The sequence below is a fragment of the Danio aesculapii genome, chromosome 15, assembly GCF_903798145.1.
Source record: "Danio aesculapii chromosome 15, fDanAes4.1, whole genome shotgun sequence".
In the NCBI taxonomy this organism is placed as follows: Eukaryota; Metazoa; Chordata; class Actinopteri; order Cypriniformes; family Danionidae; genus Danio; species Danio aesculapii.
In genome coordinates this window covers 14,572,735-14,590,951 of record NC_079449.1, presented here as the reverse complement: position 1 = coordinate 14,590,951, position 18,217 = coordinate 14,572,735, and the positions used below count along the sequence as shown (strand labels likewise).

At 31.8% G+C, this 18,217-nt stretch overlaps 1 protein-coding gene across 1 annotated transcript in view; it reads right to left on the bottom strand.

Moving 5' to 3' along the window:
- dgkb (diacylglycerol kinase, beta) overlaps window positions 1-18,217 on the bottom strand; it is a 96,768-nt gene that overhangs the window by 77,612 nt on the left and 939 nt on the right. Inside the window, exons 2-13 of the mRNA XM_056474422.1 lie at window positions 15,295-15,371; window positions 15,055-15,075; window positions 14,823-14,970; window positions 12,392-12,529; window positions 9,248-9,297; window positions 8,143-8,217; window positions 7,923-8,042; window positions 5,593-5,710; window positions 3,815-3,903; window positions 3,450-3,566; window positions 2,322-2,420; window positions 1,464-1,562 (exon numbers count right to left, since the gene is read on the bottom strand). Coding sequence (XP_056330397.1) covers window positions 1,464-1,562; window positions 2,322-2,420; window positions 3,450-3,566; window positions 3,815-3,903; window positions 5,593-5,710; window positions 7,923-8,042; window positions 8,143-8,217; window positions 9,248-9,297; window positions 12,392-12,529; window positions 14,823-14,970; window positions 15,055-15,075; window positions 15,295-15,371 — 1,151 coding nt within the window. The remainder of the gene's footprint in view (window positions 1-1,463; window positions 1,563-2,321; window positions 2,421-3,449; window positions 3,567-3,814; window positions 3,904-5,592; window positions 5,711-7,922; window positions 8,043-8,142; window positions 8,218-9,247; window positions 9,298-12,391; window positions 12,530-14,822; window positions 14,971-15,054; window positions 15,076-15,294; window positions 15,372-18,217) is intronic.

Sequence of the window (18,217 nt, the reverse complement as noted above, 5' to 3'; positions counted from 1 at the left end):
TGCAAATAACTGAGAAAGCACCAATCAGAGGCCGCATTTTTATGATGTCATCATGTAGACCTCTTACAAAGTATTTTACAGTATTTTAAAAATACAAGACAGTATTTTGTAGTACTTTTTACATTATTAATGATTGCTATGCTTTTTGAACAAATAAAAAAAGTATTTTGTTACAAAAAGTATTTTGTTACAAAATATAAACCCTATTAAATACAAATTACACACTATTTTGTATTTGACATACATGGATCACAAATTCTGCCCATATCTTAGTTCATGCAACACTAATCAAAACTTGTGTTCGTGTTCACTAACTTTTGTACTTTTGCAAGAAAACTTCTACTTTATAACTACATAGTTAATCCAACATGTAGCTAAAAAAATGTAATAGCTACTTCTGTTTGAATATTGTATTTATAATTTTTTTAATATTGTTATCATTATGATTGAATAAATAGAAATTTATGATTGATAGATTTCATACAGTATATAATGTTAGCATTTAAAAATGTAGTTGTCAGTGCTTTATATTTTCATGTATTTTGACAAGCAGTACAAACACTGTTTAATTTTACTACAAAAATCTTTTGGAAAAATTCTGCATTAATAGTTTTTAAGAGGTCGGCAAGGTGGCTCAGTGGTTAGCACTGTCGCCTCACAGCAAGTAGGTCACTGGTTCGAGTCTCAGCTGGGCCAGTTGGCACTTCTGTGTGGAGTTTGCATGTTCTCCCTGTATTGGTGTGGGTTTCCTCTGGGTGCTCCTATTTCCCCTTACAGTCCAAAAACATGCGCTATAGGTGAATTGAATAAACTAAATTGGCCAGTGTATGAGTGTGAGTGTGAATGTGAAAGTGTATGGGTGTTTCCCAGTACTGGGTTGCAGCTGGAAGGGCATCTTCTGTGTAAAACATTTACCGCATAAGTTGGTGGTTCAATCTGCTGTGGCGACCTCTGATGAATAAAGAGACTAGGCCGAAGGAAAATTAATGAATGAATAAAAGCTTTTTAAGAATATTATTTATACCAGCACATGCCTAAAAAAGTCTTTTTCTTTTAAAAAAACAGCACACTTAATACAATATGATACTTTCTGTTGTGTTTTAAATACTTTAAAAATTATTTACAAGCAACTTTTACATATCAGTGAAGTTAAAATGTCTTTTTAACATTCATTGTAAATGTCTAAATTAAGAGTTCAAATATTCCATATGATCCTTAGTGGACATGCTATTATAAAAGATAAATGCATGACATTTATAAATAAATAAGAAAAAAATGATTTTGATGCAACATGTTCTCAAATCAGCCAGGCATTTGTTTCTGGTTACAGGTTTCTGACAGCATCGGTGAATGTTACTAATGTTACTTCGGGGAAGAACAGTTTTATTTGAGTCTACAGGAAATGCACCTGTGTTTAATGACACTTTACTGTAGTGTACGTGTCATAAGGTGGCATCATTCACCTGTAGCCCCTGTCCATCCACTGACACTGAATTGGTCCTCTGTATTTTCGTCCGTCCTCCTGATTGGTTGGAGTCTTTCCTCAAAGTAGACTGTCTCTCCTAAACAAATGCATGCATTATTATTGTTATAATAAATAAAACAGCTATATAAAATGCATTTCACAACTTGCTATTTGAATATGCTAAAACATCTGGTTCCTGACAGCTTTCAGGTCACATGAAAAGGTCTTAAGAGCTGCACTTTATATAATCACTGATATATATATATATATATATATATATATATATATATATATATATATATATATATATATATATATATATATATATATATATATATATATATATATATATATATATATAAAGGAATTTGATTAATAATTAAATTAAGAATGATGTTTAACAGAGCAAAGAATTTTTCACAGTATCTCCTTTAACATTTTTTCTTCTGGAGAAAGTCTGATTTGTTTTATTTCAGCTACAACAAAAGCAGTTTTTGATTTTTTTTAAAACCATTTTGAGGTCAGTATTATTAGCCCCCTTAAGCATTATATTTTTTTTCAATTGTCTACAAAACAAACCATTGTTATACAAGCAGTTGACTTATTACCACAACTTGCCTAATTAAGCTTATTAAGTCTTTAAATCACACTTTAAACTGAATACTCGAATCTTGAAAAATATCTAGTAAAATATACTGTCATCATGGCAAAGATAAAATAAATCAGTTATTAGAAATGAGTTATTAAAACTATTCTGTTTAGAAATGTTGAGCAAATCATCTCTCTGTTAAACACAAAAATATAAAATAATTAAAATGTAACTTGTAACATACAACAAAAACAAAAGAGATATTACCAACACAACAGGGCATATTGTGTTTGGAGGAAGTATGTGATCTCTCAGCGACCCGCAGTGACATTCAGGTTTGACATGTGAAGCGCACTTGTTGTGTAGCTGCAAGAACATGACATAACATTAAATCATCTGATAACTCATTAATGCAATTTAATATTCTTCAACTTAAACCATGCACAAATTACTTTGTAACTGTCAAACTAATCAATTTACTGTTACAATATAAACATTTCTGCGTATTGACACCGTGTTCAAATCATTTGTACTGAGCTGCATAAAAACAAAGTAATCATTTAATATATGAAGAAAAAATTTGATCAATTCACAGCAACTTAAACATACTTCAAATATACTTCAGCTTAAATCATTTACAAAATGCTGTGTAATTGTGTCAAACTAATCCATTTACACCTATGACATTAAAATTTGAATTTCTTACATTTAAATTTATTAATATTGACATCCAATTTATTATTAAGGAGCTCCACACACTCCGGCGTCCTGCAGGTTTTAGCTCCAACTTGCCTCAACACACCTGCGGGGATGTTTCTAGAAAGCCTAGTAAGAGCTTGATTAGCTAGCCCAGGTGTGTCTGACTGGAGTTGGAACTAAACTTTGCAGGACACCGGCCCTCCAGGACCGAGCTTGGAAACCGCTGGACTAGAACTTCTTTGTTAAGCTGCTTTGACAATCTACATATAAAGAAATAAAGATGAATTAAATTGAATTGAATTAAAAAGTTGAAACAAAACAATTCTTGAGGGTTTTTGGGACAACTTAATTATTTTATGATCTATGAACTCAGAATTGTAATAAAAACGTAACATTATGCTAATTAAATCGATTTGCATGACATGAAGGTATTGAGTTGAACCCAACATCTTCTACAGTGTACACTCAAAAAATGATGTTTGCTGTTTGTTACTTATTAAAAATGAGCTGAAACAACCCAATTCTTGAGATTTTTTTGGGAGACAATTAAATGTTTTATTTTCAATCAACCTAAGTTAACTTAATTCCTTCATGTTGTCCCAACACAAGTCTATTGTGAGGAACCCTGCAGTTGTTTACAGTGTAGAAACAAAGTAAATATTTATAAAACAAAGTAAAAGAAAGTGACAAACTCACAGTAATCTGGCACCAGACACAATGAAGGCCCGTAAGCCCTTGGTAACACTTGATGGTTTTGTGACATTTATCGCACTTGCTTGGACAGTTTCCTTCCACCCAGAAATGATGCATAATCTATTCAGGAAAGGCTTTTTAGTTAGTATGCAAAAATAACACACACACACATCAATCAAGCATGTATGAGCTTTGATTTAAACTCATTCAGGTCTCTGTTTAAACCAGGTTAATCATGCAATTAGCAATGCTTAGAGAGAGAATTTGGTTGTAATTTCATTAGCTGCAAAAGAAGCCCTTGGTCTAAAGCCCCGTGAAGCATCGGTGATCCAAGCGTGCTGCTTTTTAAACACTACAATTGGACGCACCTCTGTGTTTTTCTTGGATTTGACGTATGTTTTGATGCAGGACGGGGGGGCTCGAGACACACATCTCTCGTGGACGGTGTACTTGCAGACTAGAAAACAGACAATGAGGAAAAATGTGTTCACAAAAAGTGTTGAGCAAAGAAATGTTTGAGCATTTGTTAGTGGTTTCTAGTTTGCATATTTCTGTAACACTTTACAATAAGGTTGTGTTAATGTCAGTTATTGTATTTACCAACATGACCAAACAATGAGCAAAACATTTATTACAGTGCTTATTCATCTTTGCTAATATTGGTTAACTGAAATAAAGTTGTTCATTGTCAGTTCATATTAACTCATGGTGCAGTGATTAAGACTAACAGAGATGTTTTTGGATTTTAATAATGCATTAGTAAATGTTGAACTATTATTAATAAATGCTGTACAAGTATTGTACATTGTTAGTTCATGTTAGTAAACATACTTATTATAAAAACCTTATTTTTTAAATTGTGAACAATATAATTGTATTATATCGTATATTATGTAAATTATATATAGTCATATATTATAGTTAAATAATATGCCATATAAATATTGTTACTGTTTAAATTAGTGATCATTCATTTATTTAATTTAAATTATTTAAAATTATGAAAATAAATGTATAAAGTGTAAATATAGGTTTGTATATTATCTATTTAAATATATATTATCTCGTTTTTGTAAATGTAAATTTAATATAATTATTTTTAGGATTTTAGTTACATTTGAACGTTTATGATGCTTCTATAAATGGTCAATAAATTGTCATGTATTGTACATGTTTTTACTTTTTATTCGTCAAAAATTATTTTTGATTTGATTATTAATGATCAAAGAATTATTACAATACCAATATGAATTATTATCTAAATATATCAAATTTGCAATCAATCAAATCTTTTATGATGTAATTATTTGTTTTTATATTAATGACATTAACTGTTATGCAATATCAGTAACTCGCTATAAAACATTTTATATATTTTAAATGTTTGTAATGTAGACTTAATATATAGTTATTTAATAGGTTAAATTATTTTGTAGGAATTAGTTTACTTTAGTTTACTAGTTCATTCATATCATTGGTAAATAATTATATTTGTTTTTAAGAAGATTTTATTATTTGAATAATGTATATACTGTAATTTTTGTACATTATTTGGTATGATGATTTTCAATAGGCGTTTTCTATACATATAATGTATATGAATCATTTAGTATCATATATATATATATATATATATATAGGCCCCTAGCCAGCCTGGTGAAAGGGGTGGTTCTTTTTCTAAAAAAGTTGTTTACCTTATTTTATAAATTTATAAACTAGATTAGCTTGTCGGATGGTCGTCATAACTACACTTTTTGAAGTACCAAAAACATTTGCTAAATATTTAGAATAAAGAAATATGAAAAAAATATTTATTAAAAAAATTTTTTTTTTTCAAATACAAATTTAATACATCATATATCATTAGGGAAAAAAAAAAGAGTCAAAATTATTTTTTAAATTTAAAAAAAAGTGGCCTTTTGTCATTTATTGGGCAAATAACAAACTGGCCAGCTCATTCAACTTTCCTCAGTCAGAATTTGGCCATCTGAAAAATAAAAAATGAAACCTGTTTAAATATATTTAACACACTGGTGTCAATGTGAACCTTTTAGCATAAGCTAAAAACTCGAGCTAAAAAAATAATAAACAACAAAGCAGTCTAATAGCTAGTGGTAAAAGCACAACAAACATGTTCTGAACTCACAGGAGCAGCAGAGGCCTTGTTTTCCCAATCCAATCAGCATATTTAGACACAGGTTACAGTAGGCAGGTTTACTGAAGTGCTTCAGTCTCCACACGTGCTGCCCGTCGTCCTTTACATTCTGCAACACAGAGCGACAATCACAAACAAACACAACAGTTAGAAGATAGCTTGACGATAATAACAGTATGATAACGTGACAATAAACATCACAACATTCTCACAAAAGGGTAGTGTGGAGTCCTGCTGAGATAATGCAATAGCTGAATGAAAAGGAATATGTCTTGAAATGTGTTTTTGTGAAATGTTGCATCTTCAATCATTTAGATGTCAAGAGATATTGATCAGACATCAGACAGCAGAGTGCTACTCGCGCTAATGTCAACGCATTAAAAATAAACAGAGGACTCCATCTAGTGGGCAAACCGAGTGTAACATAATATTGGCACTCATATAAATAAAAATGGATTTATTGTTTTAACTTTCGATATTTAGCTCAAAATATTAACAAAAATTATATATATATCGTAGGCGGCTGTTTAGTTTTGTTTTTTGATTTAAATCTCTTTCAATCGGTTTTGACGATATAGGCAGGGTACCCACTGGAAGCCATATATAAAATGTCCTGGCTTATAAATTTTCATAACCTATAATCAATGGAAAAACAGTTCGCTGTTGTGCTTTGCATAATATTAAAATGGTTTTAGCATTATTATCATTTTGTAGGACTTTAATAGCCATTATGAGAACAACAACGGATAAATAGTTTACCTCATATTTAAAAAATTTTTTATTTTGTTTTCTGAAAAACCGACTAACTATAACAAGAATGAAATAGTGCGATAAATATGATATAGAAAAGGTAAATTTTTATAAATGGACACAAAATTTTAAAGTGAAAAACAAAAATCCCCGATAATGATTCGGACAAATATATATATATATACTATTTGGCCACTCAAACTGTCCTCCTTACTGCTAATGACATACATATGTGCTCTTCCAGTCCAATTCATAACACTTTAAGTCATGTAGGGGATTCTAGGAAAGTAAACTTATGATTAATCACCATATATACAGTATTAAGGAAACTTACTGTTAACCAAGTAACCATTTTTGCTGTAGCATTATTACAGTTTATTTGTTTGTTATTGTATCACCCTTGAAATGAGTATGTCTTTTTTTTGCAATATTTTAAAGTAAATTCCCATTGAATTTTTAGGACATTATTGCCCTGATTGTGGAAATGGACATTTTCAGTGTTATAGCTATGCACTTCTAATTTTGTAAAGCTCAACAAGTATAACATCATTGATCCCTTCTGTGTGTGTGTGTGTTTTTTTTTACCTTTTGTGACGATTGACTGAGTTTTGGCCTTTGTGTTTCCTCATATTTATACTCTTATTAAACAGTAAGTCATGGTTGAACAATTTCCTGTTCCTAAAAAATTCAATGGGAATTTACTTTAAAATATTACAAAAAAAGAGACATACTCATTTTAAAGGTGATAACATAACCACAATTTTAACGACAACAAAAAACTGTAATAATGCTACAGCAAAAATGGTTACTGTATATTTGTATATATTTTATATATGGTGATTATTCATAAGTTTACTTTCCCAGAATCTCCTACATGACAGGTATTAACACTAAAAATAGTAGTTATTTTACTGTAAATTTCATGGAAAAAAATTTTACCGTGAAGGGTGCCAATGTTATTGAATGGCTCTGTAGATGGAGAAATATACAGATAGCTTGATTGGCAATTGTATGAATGGTTAGATAGATGGGTAAATGTACTGTTAATTAAAATCTGTTAATTAACAGTTTCCGTATTTAGTGACTCACAAGTGTTTTACATTCATTTATGGTAGTGAATTTCAATGTGGGACCTTGATCTCTGCTTTGCAACTTTTGATGTTGAAAATTCAACTCTACAGTTTAACAAAGTCACATTTATAGACATTTTAGTAGTTTGAAAAAATATATAATGTATAAAAAATATTAATAGAGAAATATTACTGCACAGAACTGTTATTTTACAGACTTATACAACACAACCAAGACACTGTATCCCTTTAAACTATTAACATTTTTTAATAAAATTCACTTTTTCGAATCTTTCAAGGTTAAAAGCTGTTGGAAGAAAGATCAAGGTCCCATGATGGAATTTAAAAGCATAAATAAACGGACAAAAAAATAAATAAATAAAATCACAAAATATGGAAAACTGATAATTAATTGGATATTTTATAAAGTGTACTGTACTGTCAGAGTGAAGAACAGATGAACAAACACACATGAAAACATAAAGCTTCATTATTACTTACAGTTTCGAGTCCAAGCAGCACAAGCAGAGGAATGGTGGTCAGGCCGCCCTGGAGCCACTCTTCCAGAGAAACCATCCCGTCATTATCATAGTCAATCTCCTGCATCATCTCCTCCAGAATCTGCACCCCAAAAACAGCGAGAGGATAAAAAACATTTGTTTATAATCAGAAAACACCACATTCTGCAAACATTTGATGAGTGTCAAGTAGTTTATCCTACCGGCTTCAGTTCTGTGACGTCCCACTCCAGATACTCTGCCACAAGCATCATTTGAGAAATAATGTGCTCCAGTTCCTGTTTAATGAGAGGAAATATTGGTTTTTGGTCCTTCATAAGAAAAAGTTTTGGCCACCTTTGGTCTATACAGCAGTAGATAGCAACAAAGTTATTGTACTTACTGTACTGCTAGTATATTTATCAGAGAATTGTTTTGTGGTTAACTCATTACATTTCAGTGTCAACTGAGACATACCATACTACATCAAGTATATATCTATGACAATTAAGTCCATTATGTCACTTTTCACAAATACTCTCATTTAGCCTTGAAGGATATAGTTTTAGTATCAAATTTACCGTACACTTCAGAATCATCATCCGAGTACCTTTTGGCTACTGTTTATGTATATGATATTCAGACATACTGTATTATACTGTAAAAAAAATCTGTCAAGTAACAGTTTCCATATTTTGTGATTCAAAAGTGTTTTCCATTTATTTATGGTTGTGAATTACATTAAGGGATGTTGATCTCTGTCAACTTTTGATGTTGAAAATGTAACTACAGTTTAACGAAGTAAATTTTATTGACATTTCAGTAGTTTAAAACAATATCATGTAAAAAAAATAATACATTGAGAAATAAGTCTGTAAAATAACAGAAATTTTACTGTCAGTTTATTACAAGGTGTTTGTACTGTAATATACAACACCAATCCAGACAATATAGCACTTTAAACTACTAAAAATGTTAATAAAAGTCACTTTTTCCAACTCTTCAAGATTAAAAGTTGTTGGAAGAAAGATTAAGTTCCCATAATGCAATTAAAAAGCATAAATAAATGGGGGAAATAAAAATATGTATCACAAAATACGGAAAACTGCTTATTTTGTCATGCAGTTTATCATACTTCATAAAGCAAGAGAACTCCACTTCATATAATGCGTTGGTATAATAACAATGTGGTCGTTTTGTTCGAACTTCAAAAAGTTCTGAATTGTATAAATCTAATTTCCTTCATTTAGTGAATGCAAAAAATCCCAAATTAAACCAGTAGATGACATTTCCTATTCATTTAACTTGGCAAAACTGTTGTAAACTCACCTTACTGTCCAAAAACCCATTCCCATCTGTGTCATACAGACGAAACATGACTGTGACAGAAATAAAGAGAGAACAAAATGAGAACAATTTTAATACAAAGGTAATTTATGCACCCTAAAAATCCTCTGATAAGAGCACCATTTGCTCAAATGCAAGCTCTGCATTCTTCAAAAATAAAAGGATATCTATGAAACAAATCTCACGATACAGAGTGCCATCTCAGCTTTTCTATGAGGCATAATAAAGTGAGTGTTGCCATGGAAACCAGCAGCTCAGCCAATAGCAGCACAAGCTCTCAAGAGGCCAATTCAATCAAGGTTAGTACAATTGAAGGCAAGACACTACAGGTGAATAAAGAGAAAAACATGAAGAAAAAGAAATAATAGCTGCTGATATTTATCACCATACTTATCCAGTTGACTGATTAGTTACATTAAGAATTAGTTTTTTATAAACAAGTTTTTTAAAATGTTACATTAAATGATATGTGCATATGAAACATTATTTTAATAAATATGCATTGACTTGCATTTCATTTCTACTTCAAAATTAGGGATTTCATTTTTTTTTTACATAGACAAAAGTTTTTATAGATAATGATTATTATTATTTTTATCACTTCAGAAAATGTAGTGAACAGCCAGAAAAAAGGAGAGAAAAAACATTTTACATTTATTTGATTTTATTAAATGTTTTATATAATTATGTAGATTATACATGAAAAAATCCCTCTGTAAAAACCTTAAAAATACAGATACATAAAACAGTTAGGTTTGTTGTAAGTAGATATTCATGGCTCACTCCATGAAGAAAAAAAAACTAATTTTGAAAAATGGCCTTTAAAAATACCTATTACACTTTAAAGAGCCCATATTATGGGTTTTTGAAAATGCCCTTCCATGTAGTGTGTAACATAGCTCTAAGTGAAGTGAAATATCCAGCTAAGGCTTAAATCTGTAAGTGTACAGTGTTTAAAACTATTGATTCGTCTATAAAAGAGTCGACTCATAGTGCTTCAAACGAGTCGTCTTGATAATGAGTCATTAGGTGTTTCGCGATGACGCAGCCACGAAACACAAGCCTCGCCAGTAGTAGTGAAACCTGCGGCCCCGCCCACTAACACAGAAAAAACACTAGACACACACACACAGACGCCGCAGGTCGAATGAAGTCACGCTGTGCTCAGATGGATAATATTGACAGTCTCTACCCAAAGATGAGTTGTGAACTGTGAAGAGTCAGGGGTTGAGGTTTATTCACTAGTGTAAGTAAGTGTGATTAAAATTGTTGCCTCGTTTAACTTGCAAATTATGTATTTATTGTGTTTTGTTACTTGTTAACCTGGTACAGTACACGCGGTTACTCTTTATATTCTCTTATCACATGTAAGCCACGTTAAAAACGCGACGCGTGCCGCTTTGTTTACGGATTTAACGTTAAAGGCTTTTGTGAGCTAGTGTTCCACTTCCGTTTGTCGTTGCTATGGCGATCGTAAGCTAGGAGACGGGAGAGGTGTCGATCTCCCTAGTTCTGAGGAGGAGCGTGATGTGTGTGTGTTTGTGTGTGTGTGTGTGTGTGTGAGAGAGAGAGAGAGAGAGAGAAAAAGAACAGGTCGAGTTTGTGACGCCTAGGGGCTAGGAGACAGGAGACTCGCGTCGCTTTCCCTAGTTCTTCTGAGGAGCGTTGTGTGTGTGTGTGTGTGTGTGAGAGAGAGAGAGAGAGAAACTCGCGTCGCTTTCCCTAGTTTTTCTGAGGAGCGTTGTGTGTGTGTGTGTGTGTGTGTGTGTGTGTGAGAGAGAGAGAGAGAGAGAGAGAGAGAGACTCGCGTCGCTTTCCCTAGTTCTTCTGAGGAGCGTTGTGTGTGTGTGTGAGAGAGAGAGAGAGGGAGAGGGAGAGGCTAGGAGACTCGCGTCGATCTCCCCAGTTCTTCTGAGGAGGGTTGTGTGTGTGTGTGAAAAAAGCCTTACACTATGAAGCGCGTGTGCACTGTGACTACTTTTATATAGTTGATTACCAGCTGGGCATTTCACTCTGTCTCGTGCTGAAGCCTGTCACTGTCGACCAATCGCAGCAGGCTGTCATCGGTCCAATCAGCGCAGATTAGCTTCGCGCTGAGGAGGGGGTTGGGAACAAATGAATCGCTGAACGATTCATATGGGAGTCGTTGGGATAATTAGGTAAAAATAAATGCAGATTATAAGACCATCAAAGTGTTTTATGATCTTGCATGCATATTAGACTGTTGTTGGAGACCCTTACAACCTAAATATGACCCTATTTCATGTATAATATGGGCTCTTTAAATAAAAGAAAATAAAAGTGTGCAATTTTAGTGTCGATTTAAGTGCAAAAACTTAATTGTATTTTGGATGTTTTCTTTCTAATAAACAGAAAAAATTTAAAATACCAAACGGTTATTCGGAGTACAAAATAATGATTATACATTTTTAAATGATTTACATACGAATACACAAATATTAAAATGCAATAAACAGTAATAAATGTAACAGATATGTATGCTCCCTTATTCTTTTTATTTTATATAATGCCTTGCTGAATTCCAAACGCAAAAATCTAAATCCTGGCATCACTCTGCACTTAAGTTTCTTTCTACTGTTTCTTTCTTTCTGTTCTGTTCTTTCTTTATTCAAATGCTGGAAAAAGCACCCTTTAACTTTCAAAGTATTTATTGTTCCTACTATGAATGTCAGCGGCTGTTTTTTTCAACATTCTTCAGAATATCTTGTTTAAAAAGGCCAAATATTAAAACTGACAGCTGAATTTTACAATAATAATAGTGTTTTCCCTGTATTGTCTCGTCTTAATCCAAACAACCCCATCAAAAATATTCAATATGGCAGCACTTCATGCCTTTCTGTCTTAATAACATCTCAGAGGCAGAATCAGTTATTATTAGCATCTGTAGATCAGCAGTAAACATATCTGTCAGTCCATAGCAACAGGTTTATGAACCAGCAGCCAAAAAATTCATGGCAGTAGATGGCAGCACAGCTTCATGTATTGATATCACAGACACTAATTAAGAAACCAAATACAAACCCAATATACTGTAAAGTGCTTTCTCCACAGCACACTGCACTAAGTTACTATGAATTAAACAGTGAACTATAGCGTGGTTCTTACATTCAAGCTTGTCTTCTGGTCGTCCGCCTTCTAGGAGAGAGAGGTAGCAGATCATGTCCTTCAGCTGGACCGTACTGAGAGGTCTAGACCAGGACGTTGCCTTCAGGGGTGTGCAGTTGCCCTTTATCAGTTTCAGACCTCAGAATGCAAAGTTTAGGGCAAACTTATTAGCCCTCCTGTGATATTTCTGAAATAATATTTAATGGAGCAAGGACTTTTTCACAGTATTTCCTATAATATTTTTTCTTCTGGAAAAAGTCTTATTTGTTTTATTTCGGCTGGAATAAAAGCAGTTTTAAATGTTTTGAAAACCATTTTAAGCTCAATATTATTAGCCTCCTTTAGAAATATATCTTTTTTCTATTGTGTACAGAACAAACCATCATTATACAATGACTTGCCTAATTACCTAACTTGCCTAATTAACGTAATTAAGCCTTTAAATCCCGCTGTAAGTGTATCTTGAAAGTTAAAAGAAATCAATTATCACAAATTAGTTATCAAAACTATTATATTTTGCTCTGTTAAACCCAAATCTGCAAAAATATAAAAGAATAAAAATTTACTTGAGAACTAACAATTCTGACTTCAACTGTATATTTAATGCATAAAGATTTTCGATTATTAAAAACACCCATTGACTTTCATAGTAACTGTGTTCTATGGAAGCCTGTTCCCACCACTGAATAATAAAAATAAAAAAATTTAATAAAATAAAAAAGACTTTTAAAGCCGCAACTCCAAGTTATAAAGTCGCAATTTCGAGTTATAAAGTCACAATGCCAAGATATAGTCAGAATTCCGAGTTTTAAAGTTGAAACTCTGAGTTATAAAGTCAGAACTTCGAGTTTTAAAGTCACACCAATCGGCCAAAAATATAAAAGAATAAAAATTTAACTTGAGAACTAATAATCTCGATTAAATAAATAATAATTTCGATTATTTGGTATGTTTAGGGCTGATATAAAACGAGACATCCCTGGATAACAACGGAGCGGTTTAATGTCAGCATTTTTAAGAAGAACTGTTCCCCTGGTGAGTTTTCTGGAGAACAAAGCTGCAGGTCTATTGCTTTCAAGAAGAAAACAAGTTATGCAGTTACAATAGAATGAAAGCAATAAATAACATTTATAAAACATTATTGGTTTTTCTACCATAAGGGGTTTTCAAAGCGAGATCTTTTTTTCTCCTGCATATATTAGACCATGCTCTGTTTAATTGTATTTTCATTTTTTATTTAGATTGTTATTCGGAGTACAAAATAATGATCATATATTTTTAATGAATTGCAGATGAGTACATGAATATGAAAGTGTAATAAACAGTTATAAATATAACAATTTTGTATGCTCCCTTATTATATTGATTGCACATTATACCTAAAAGGGACAGTTCACCCAAAAATGAAAAGTCTGTCATCATTTATTCACTCTTTACTTGGTTCAAACCAGTTAGAATTTCTTTCCTCTGATAAATACAAAAAAAAAGATATTTTGAAAAAAGTTGTAAAAAAAAAAAAAACACTCATTGACTTTCATAGTATTTTTTTGTGAAATAGTATATTCTTCAGATTATCATGTTTTGTGTTCAACAGTAAAACTTCATTAGAAGTTCTGTTGAACACAAAGGAAGATATTTTGAAAAATGTTGGAAAAAACAGCCATTGATTTTCATTGTATTTGTGTTCTATGGAAACCCAATCCCACCACTAATTAACACCAAAAAATATATTTTATCAAAATTAACAATTATAAAGTCGCAATTCCGAGTTATGAAGTCAGAATTCCAAGTTTTAAAGTCGCAATTCTGACTTTATAACTCCGAATTCTGACTATAACAAGGAATTGCGATTTTACAACTCAGAATTTTGATTATAACTCGCAATTGGGACTTTATAACGCGCAATTCTGAATTTAAAACTTGGAATTCTGGCTTTATAACTCGCAGTTATGGCTTTATAACTCGGAGTTCTGACTTTATAACTCACAATTCTGACTTTATGACTCGCAGTTATGGCTTTATAACTCAGAATTCTGGCTTTATAACTCACAATTCTGACTTTACATATATTTTTTACATTTTTTCATTTTTGTTTTTCATTCAGTGGCGGGAACAAGCTTCCATAGTGTTCTTACGGATGTCAAGGGCAGTTTTTTTCAACATTCTTCAGATTATCTCGTTTTGTGTTCAACAATAGAAAAAAATTAATCAAAGTGTAGGATCACTTGAGCGAGAGTAAATAGAAGGTTATTTTAAATTATTGGGTGAACTATCCCTTTAAACAGTTGGTTATCAGAGGATATTAAACTGCAGTATGGCCAAATTAACAATAAATTAAGCAATAATAGAGTCTTCTCAAATCTGTGTTATTTTTTTTATATAGGTTTGCATGAGGTTGTATAGAATGTCTAAATGCTAAGATGCAAATTACCCATAATTCTCTGCTTGTCTGTCATGGAGGGGCTCGGCTTTGGGTCTTTGTTACAGAAACTGAGGAAGAGATGCTCACAAAACTCTTCATCAAGTTCATTCTCCAGGAACGTCTCCATAAAGAGCTTGAAACCCTCAAAGTCAATCTCCTGCTTCAGAAAATGGGTTTCTTTATTAATGCTTTATACTGACCTCATAAAACAAACTGCAAAAACAATAAAATGACAAATCACCTGATTGAGGATTTCCGGCCTCTATGCAGCATAAAAAGAGGCATCCTCAATAAATGGATGGCAAACAATTATGGAAGCCACAATGAATTTGTGACCCAGAAGAAACATTATGTAGTTAAATAGCTTTAATATACGCTTGAAATTGGATAATCATCATAATATTGGCTTTAGTTTGGCATTCTTAGCTCAGCATGAACGCTGTAATAAAGAGCTTCATAAGAGCATACAGAGCTGTAATACCTCTTCGGGATTATACTTGGCCAGAATCCCACCTCCGTGAAACTCCTGGAGAACATCTTTTAGTTTCTTAGTCGTGTCTGCAACAACAACAAAAAAAGGAAAGATAATAGTCAGCTCAAAACATCAACAAACCAATTAAGAGTCAAAGACATCAATGTAGTGCTAAATTAAGCTAAAAAAGTTATTTTGATTCAGTAAAAGGTATCTGCTTATTTAATATTAAGATTATTATATAATGTTTTATACTGTACATCATAAATATACATATATTTGTGTGCCTCTGTGTACATGGTGAAAAAGAAATTAGCTTAAAGGGGCTAATAATATTGACCTTAAAATGGATTTTAAAAAATTTAAACTGCTATTTATTCTAGCCGAAATAAAACAAAAAGACTTTCTCCAGAAGAAAAAATATTATCAGACATACTGTGAATATTTCCTTGCTCTGTTAAACATCATTTAGGAAATATTTTTAAAAAGTAGAAAAAAAAAATCAAATGGGGCTAATAATTCTGACTTCAACTGTATATTTACTTACTACAGAAGTGGTTTAAGCCTTGTGCACTGTTCAAATTACTACCCTTTTGTTATGTTAGGGATGGAAACATCCACTAAATTAAACTGCTGTAAAAGTGCACCAGATGAATAGATTTTCAATTTCTTGGCATAAATCTGTTAATCAACCTCAGTCCTGATCAAAACTACTAAATTGTTTAGAAAATGAAAAGATTTTAACTCTTTAATTGCCAAATTCATAAATGATGTCACTGATTTGGTGAGGAAAAAAACACAAAATGATGTATTTTCAACAAAAAGTAATTGTGGACTGGATTTTTTTTTTTTTTACCTTTTATCACAGTCTAGGACATGCGAACGATTAGTACCAACATACACTTTGATGCATTGTTTTAACCCTAATTTACTGTTGGTGGCTGTTTTTGCCCCACTGACTTCCATTATAACTACATTTGAGGGTGTATAAATACACAGTCTTTGTTTTTGTTTACTCCATGTAGTTCTGAGAGCTGAGATGCATATTTTGATTTTCTCAGACAGATCAAGATAAGTGCGTGAGGGCGCTCTCACACTCACAGTCACACACACACACACACACACACACGCACTTTAATTTGCTGTTATACTCCATATAAAATCCAGAAACTAAGCCTTTTTTTTGCACAGGCCTATCTAAAGGGTTAATGGTGCCAACTGATGATCAACTGTAAAAATCACAAATTTTACCTCTTCCCAACAGGGAAAACCATCAACAATCAAAAATGGTGTCATGGTTTTGCAATAAAAAAATGTGGTTATAATGGAAGTCAATGGGGCAAAAACAGCCACCAACAGTAAATTTTGGAGAAAAAAATGGAAATTAATAAAAAAATGCATCAAAGACAATGTAGACATCACATGTCCAAGACTTTGATAAAAGGTAAATAATAATCCAGTCCACAATTACTTTCTATATTAAAAATACGTCATTTTGTGTGTTTTTTTTTCACCAAATCAGTCACATCATTTATGAATTTGGCAATTAAAGAGTTAAAATCCTGTCATTTTCTAAGCAAATTTAGTCGTTTTGATCAGGACTGAGGATGATTATCAGATTTATGAAAAAAAACTAATGCATTTTTACAGCAGTTTAATTTACAGAATGGTTTCATCCCTAACATAACAAAAGGGTAGTATATTTGAACATAGTGTATCGTTGAGTTCTTTAAAAATTTCAAAGCATGTTCTCAAAATTTGTGTCAATATAAGATTTTTCACCAAAAATCATTCTGCTAACTGAAACACAGAAAAAAGTTATGGCCAAATTAAGACTCAAAATCACCCCAGAGTGGATGAAAAAATCATATATATGCAGATGTGCTGCTAAGGAAATGCGCATCTATTAACCTTTTTCAGGATTTTTGACAAGTATAAAGTCAAGAAGAGCAATTATTTGAAAATTGTTGTAACTTTGTGCCCTTGTACAGTGCTTCAGATGTTAAATAAAATGTTTCTACAGTAATGTTCATATTAAAAATATATAACAATAAAAAGATTAAACATTTAGGTGCAAACTGTTTCTTTCTTCACTTGAGATTTTGTTCAATAAATAATACATTTCTACACTGTAAAAAAAAAGATCCATAAATGAGCAGCTTTCCGTATTTTGTGATTCATGTTTTTATTTTTCCACTGTTTATTTATGCTTTTGAATTGCATTATGGGACCTTGAGCTTTCTTTCACATACCTTTTAACCTTACAAATTTAAAAAAGTGACTTTTATTAACATGGTTAATAGTTTAAAGTGCTATATTGTCTGGGTTTGTGTTGTATATTCAGTACAAAAACCTTGTAATAAACCGCCACTACATTTTCTGTTATTTTACAGAACTCTATATTTATTACTTATAAAATATGTTATTTCAAACCACTAAAATGTCAGTAAAAGTCACTTTGTTAAACTGTAGAGATGAATTTTTAACATCAACAATGCAATTGACAACCGTAAATAAAAAGAAAACACTTAGGAATCACAAAATACAGATATTTTTACACAGTGTGGTGTGTGTGTACTTTTGGGTTCTCTACGGATATTTTCTGGCAACTTTTCTTAAAACAACCATTTGTCTCTAATTATGAAAAACAATTAGATAATCTATTCTAAATAACCATTTTTTACAACTTAAAAACCTATTGTGCATTGAAAAGATTTCATGGATCTTAAAGTTTCTTCCTGGAACCATCAATACCAATAAAGAAACTTTATTTTAACAGTGATTAATCACTTGAAAGAATTTTTTTACTAAATAGTCAATAAATGTCAATCTAACTTCCAAACCTTTAGTTTTCAGCCCAGCATTTACCAGAGTGCATTGATCAGATCATCTCCATCAAGCAGTCTTATGTTGAGCTACAGAAGAAGCTTCA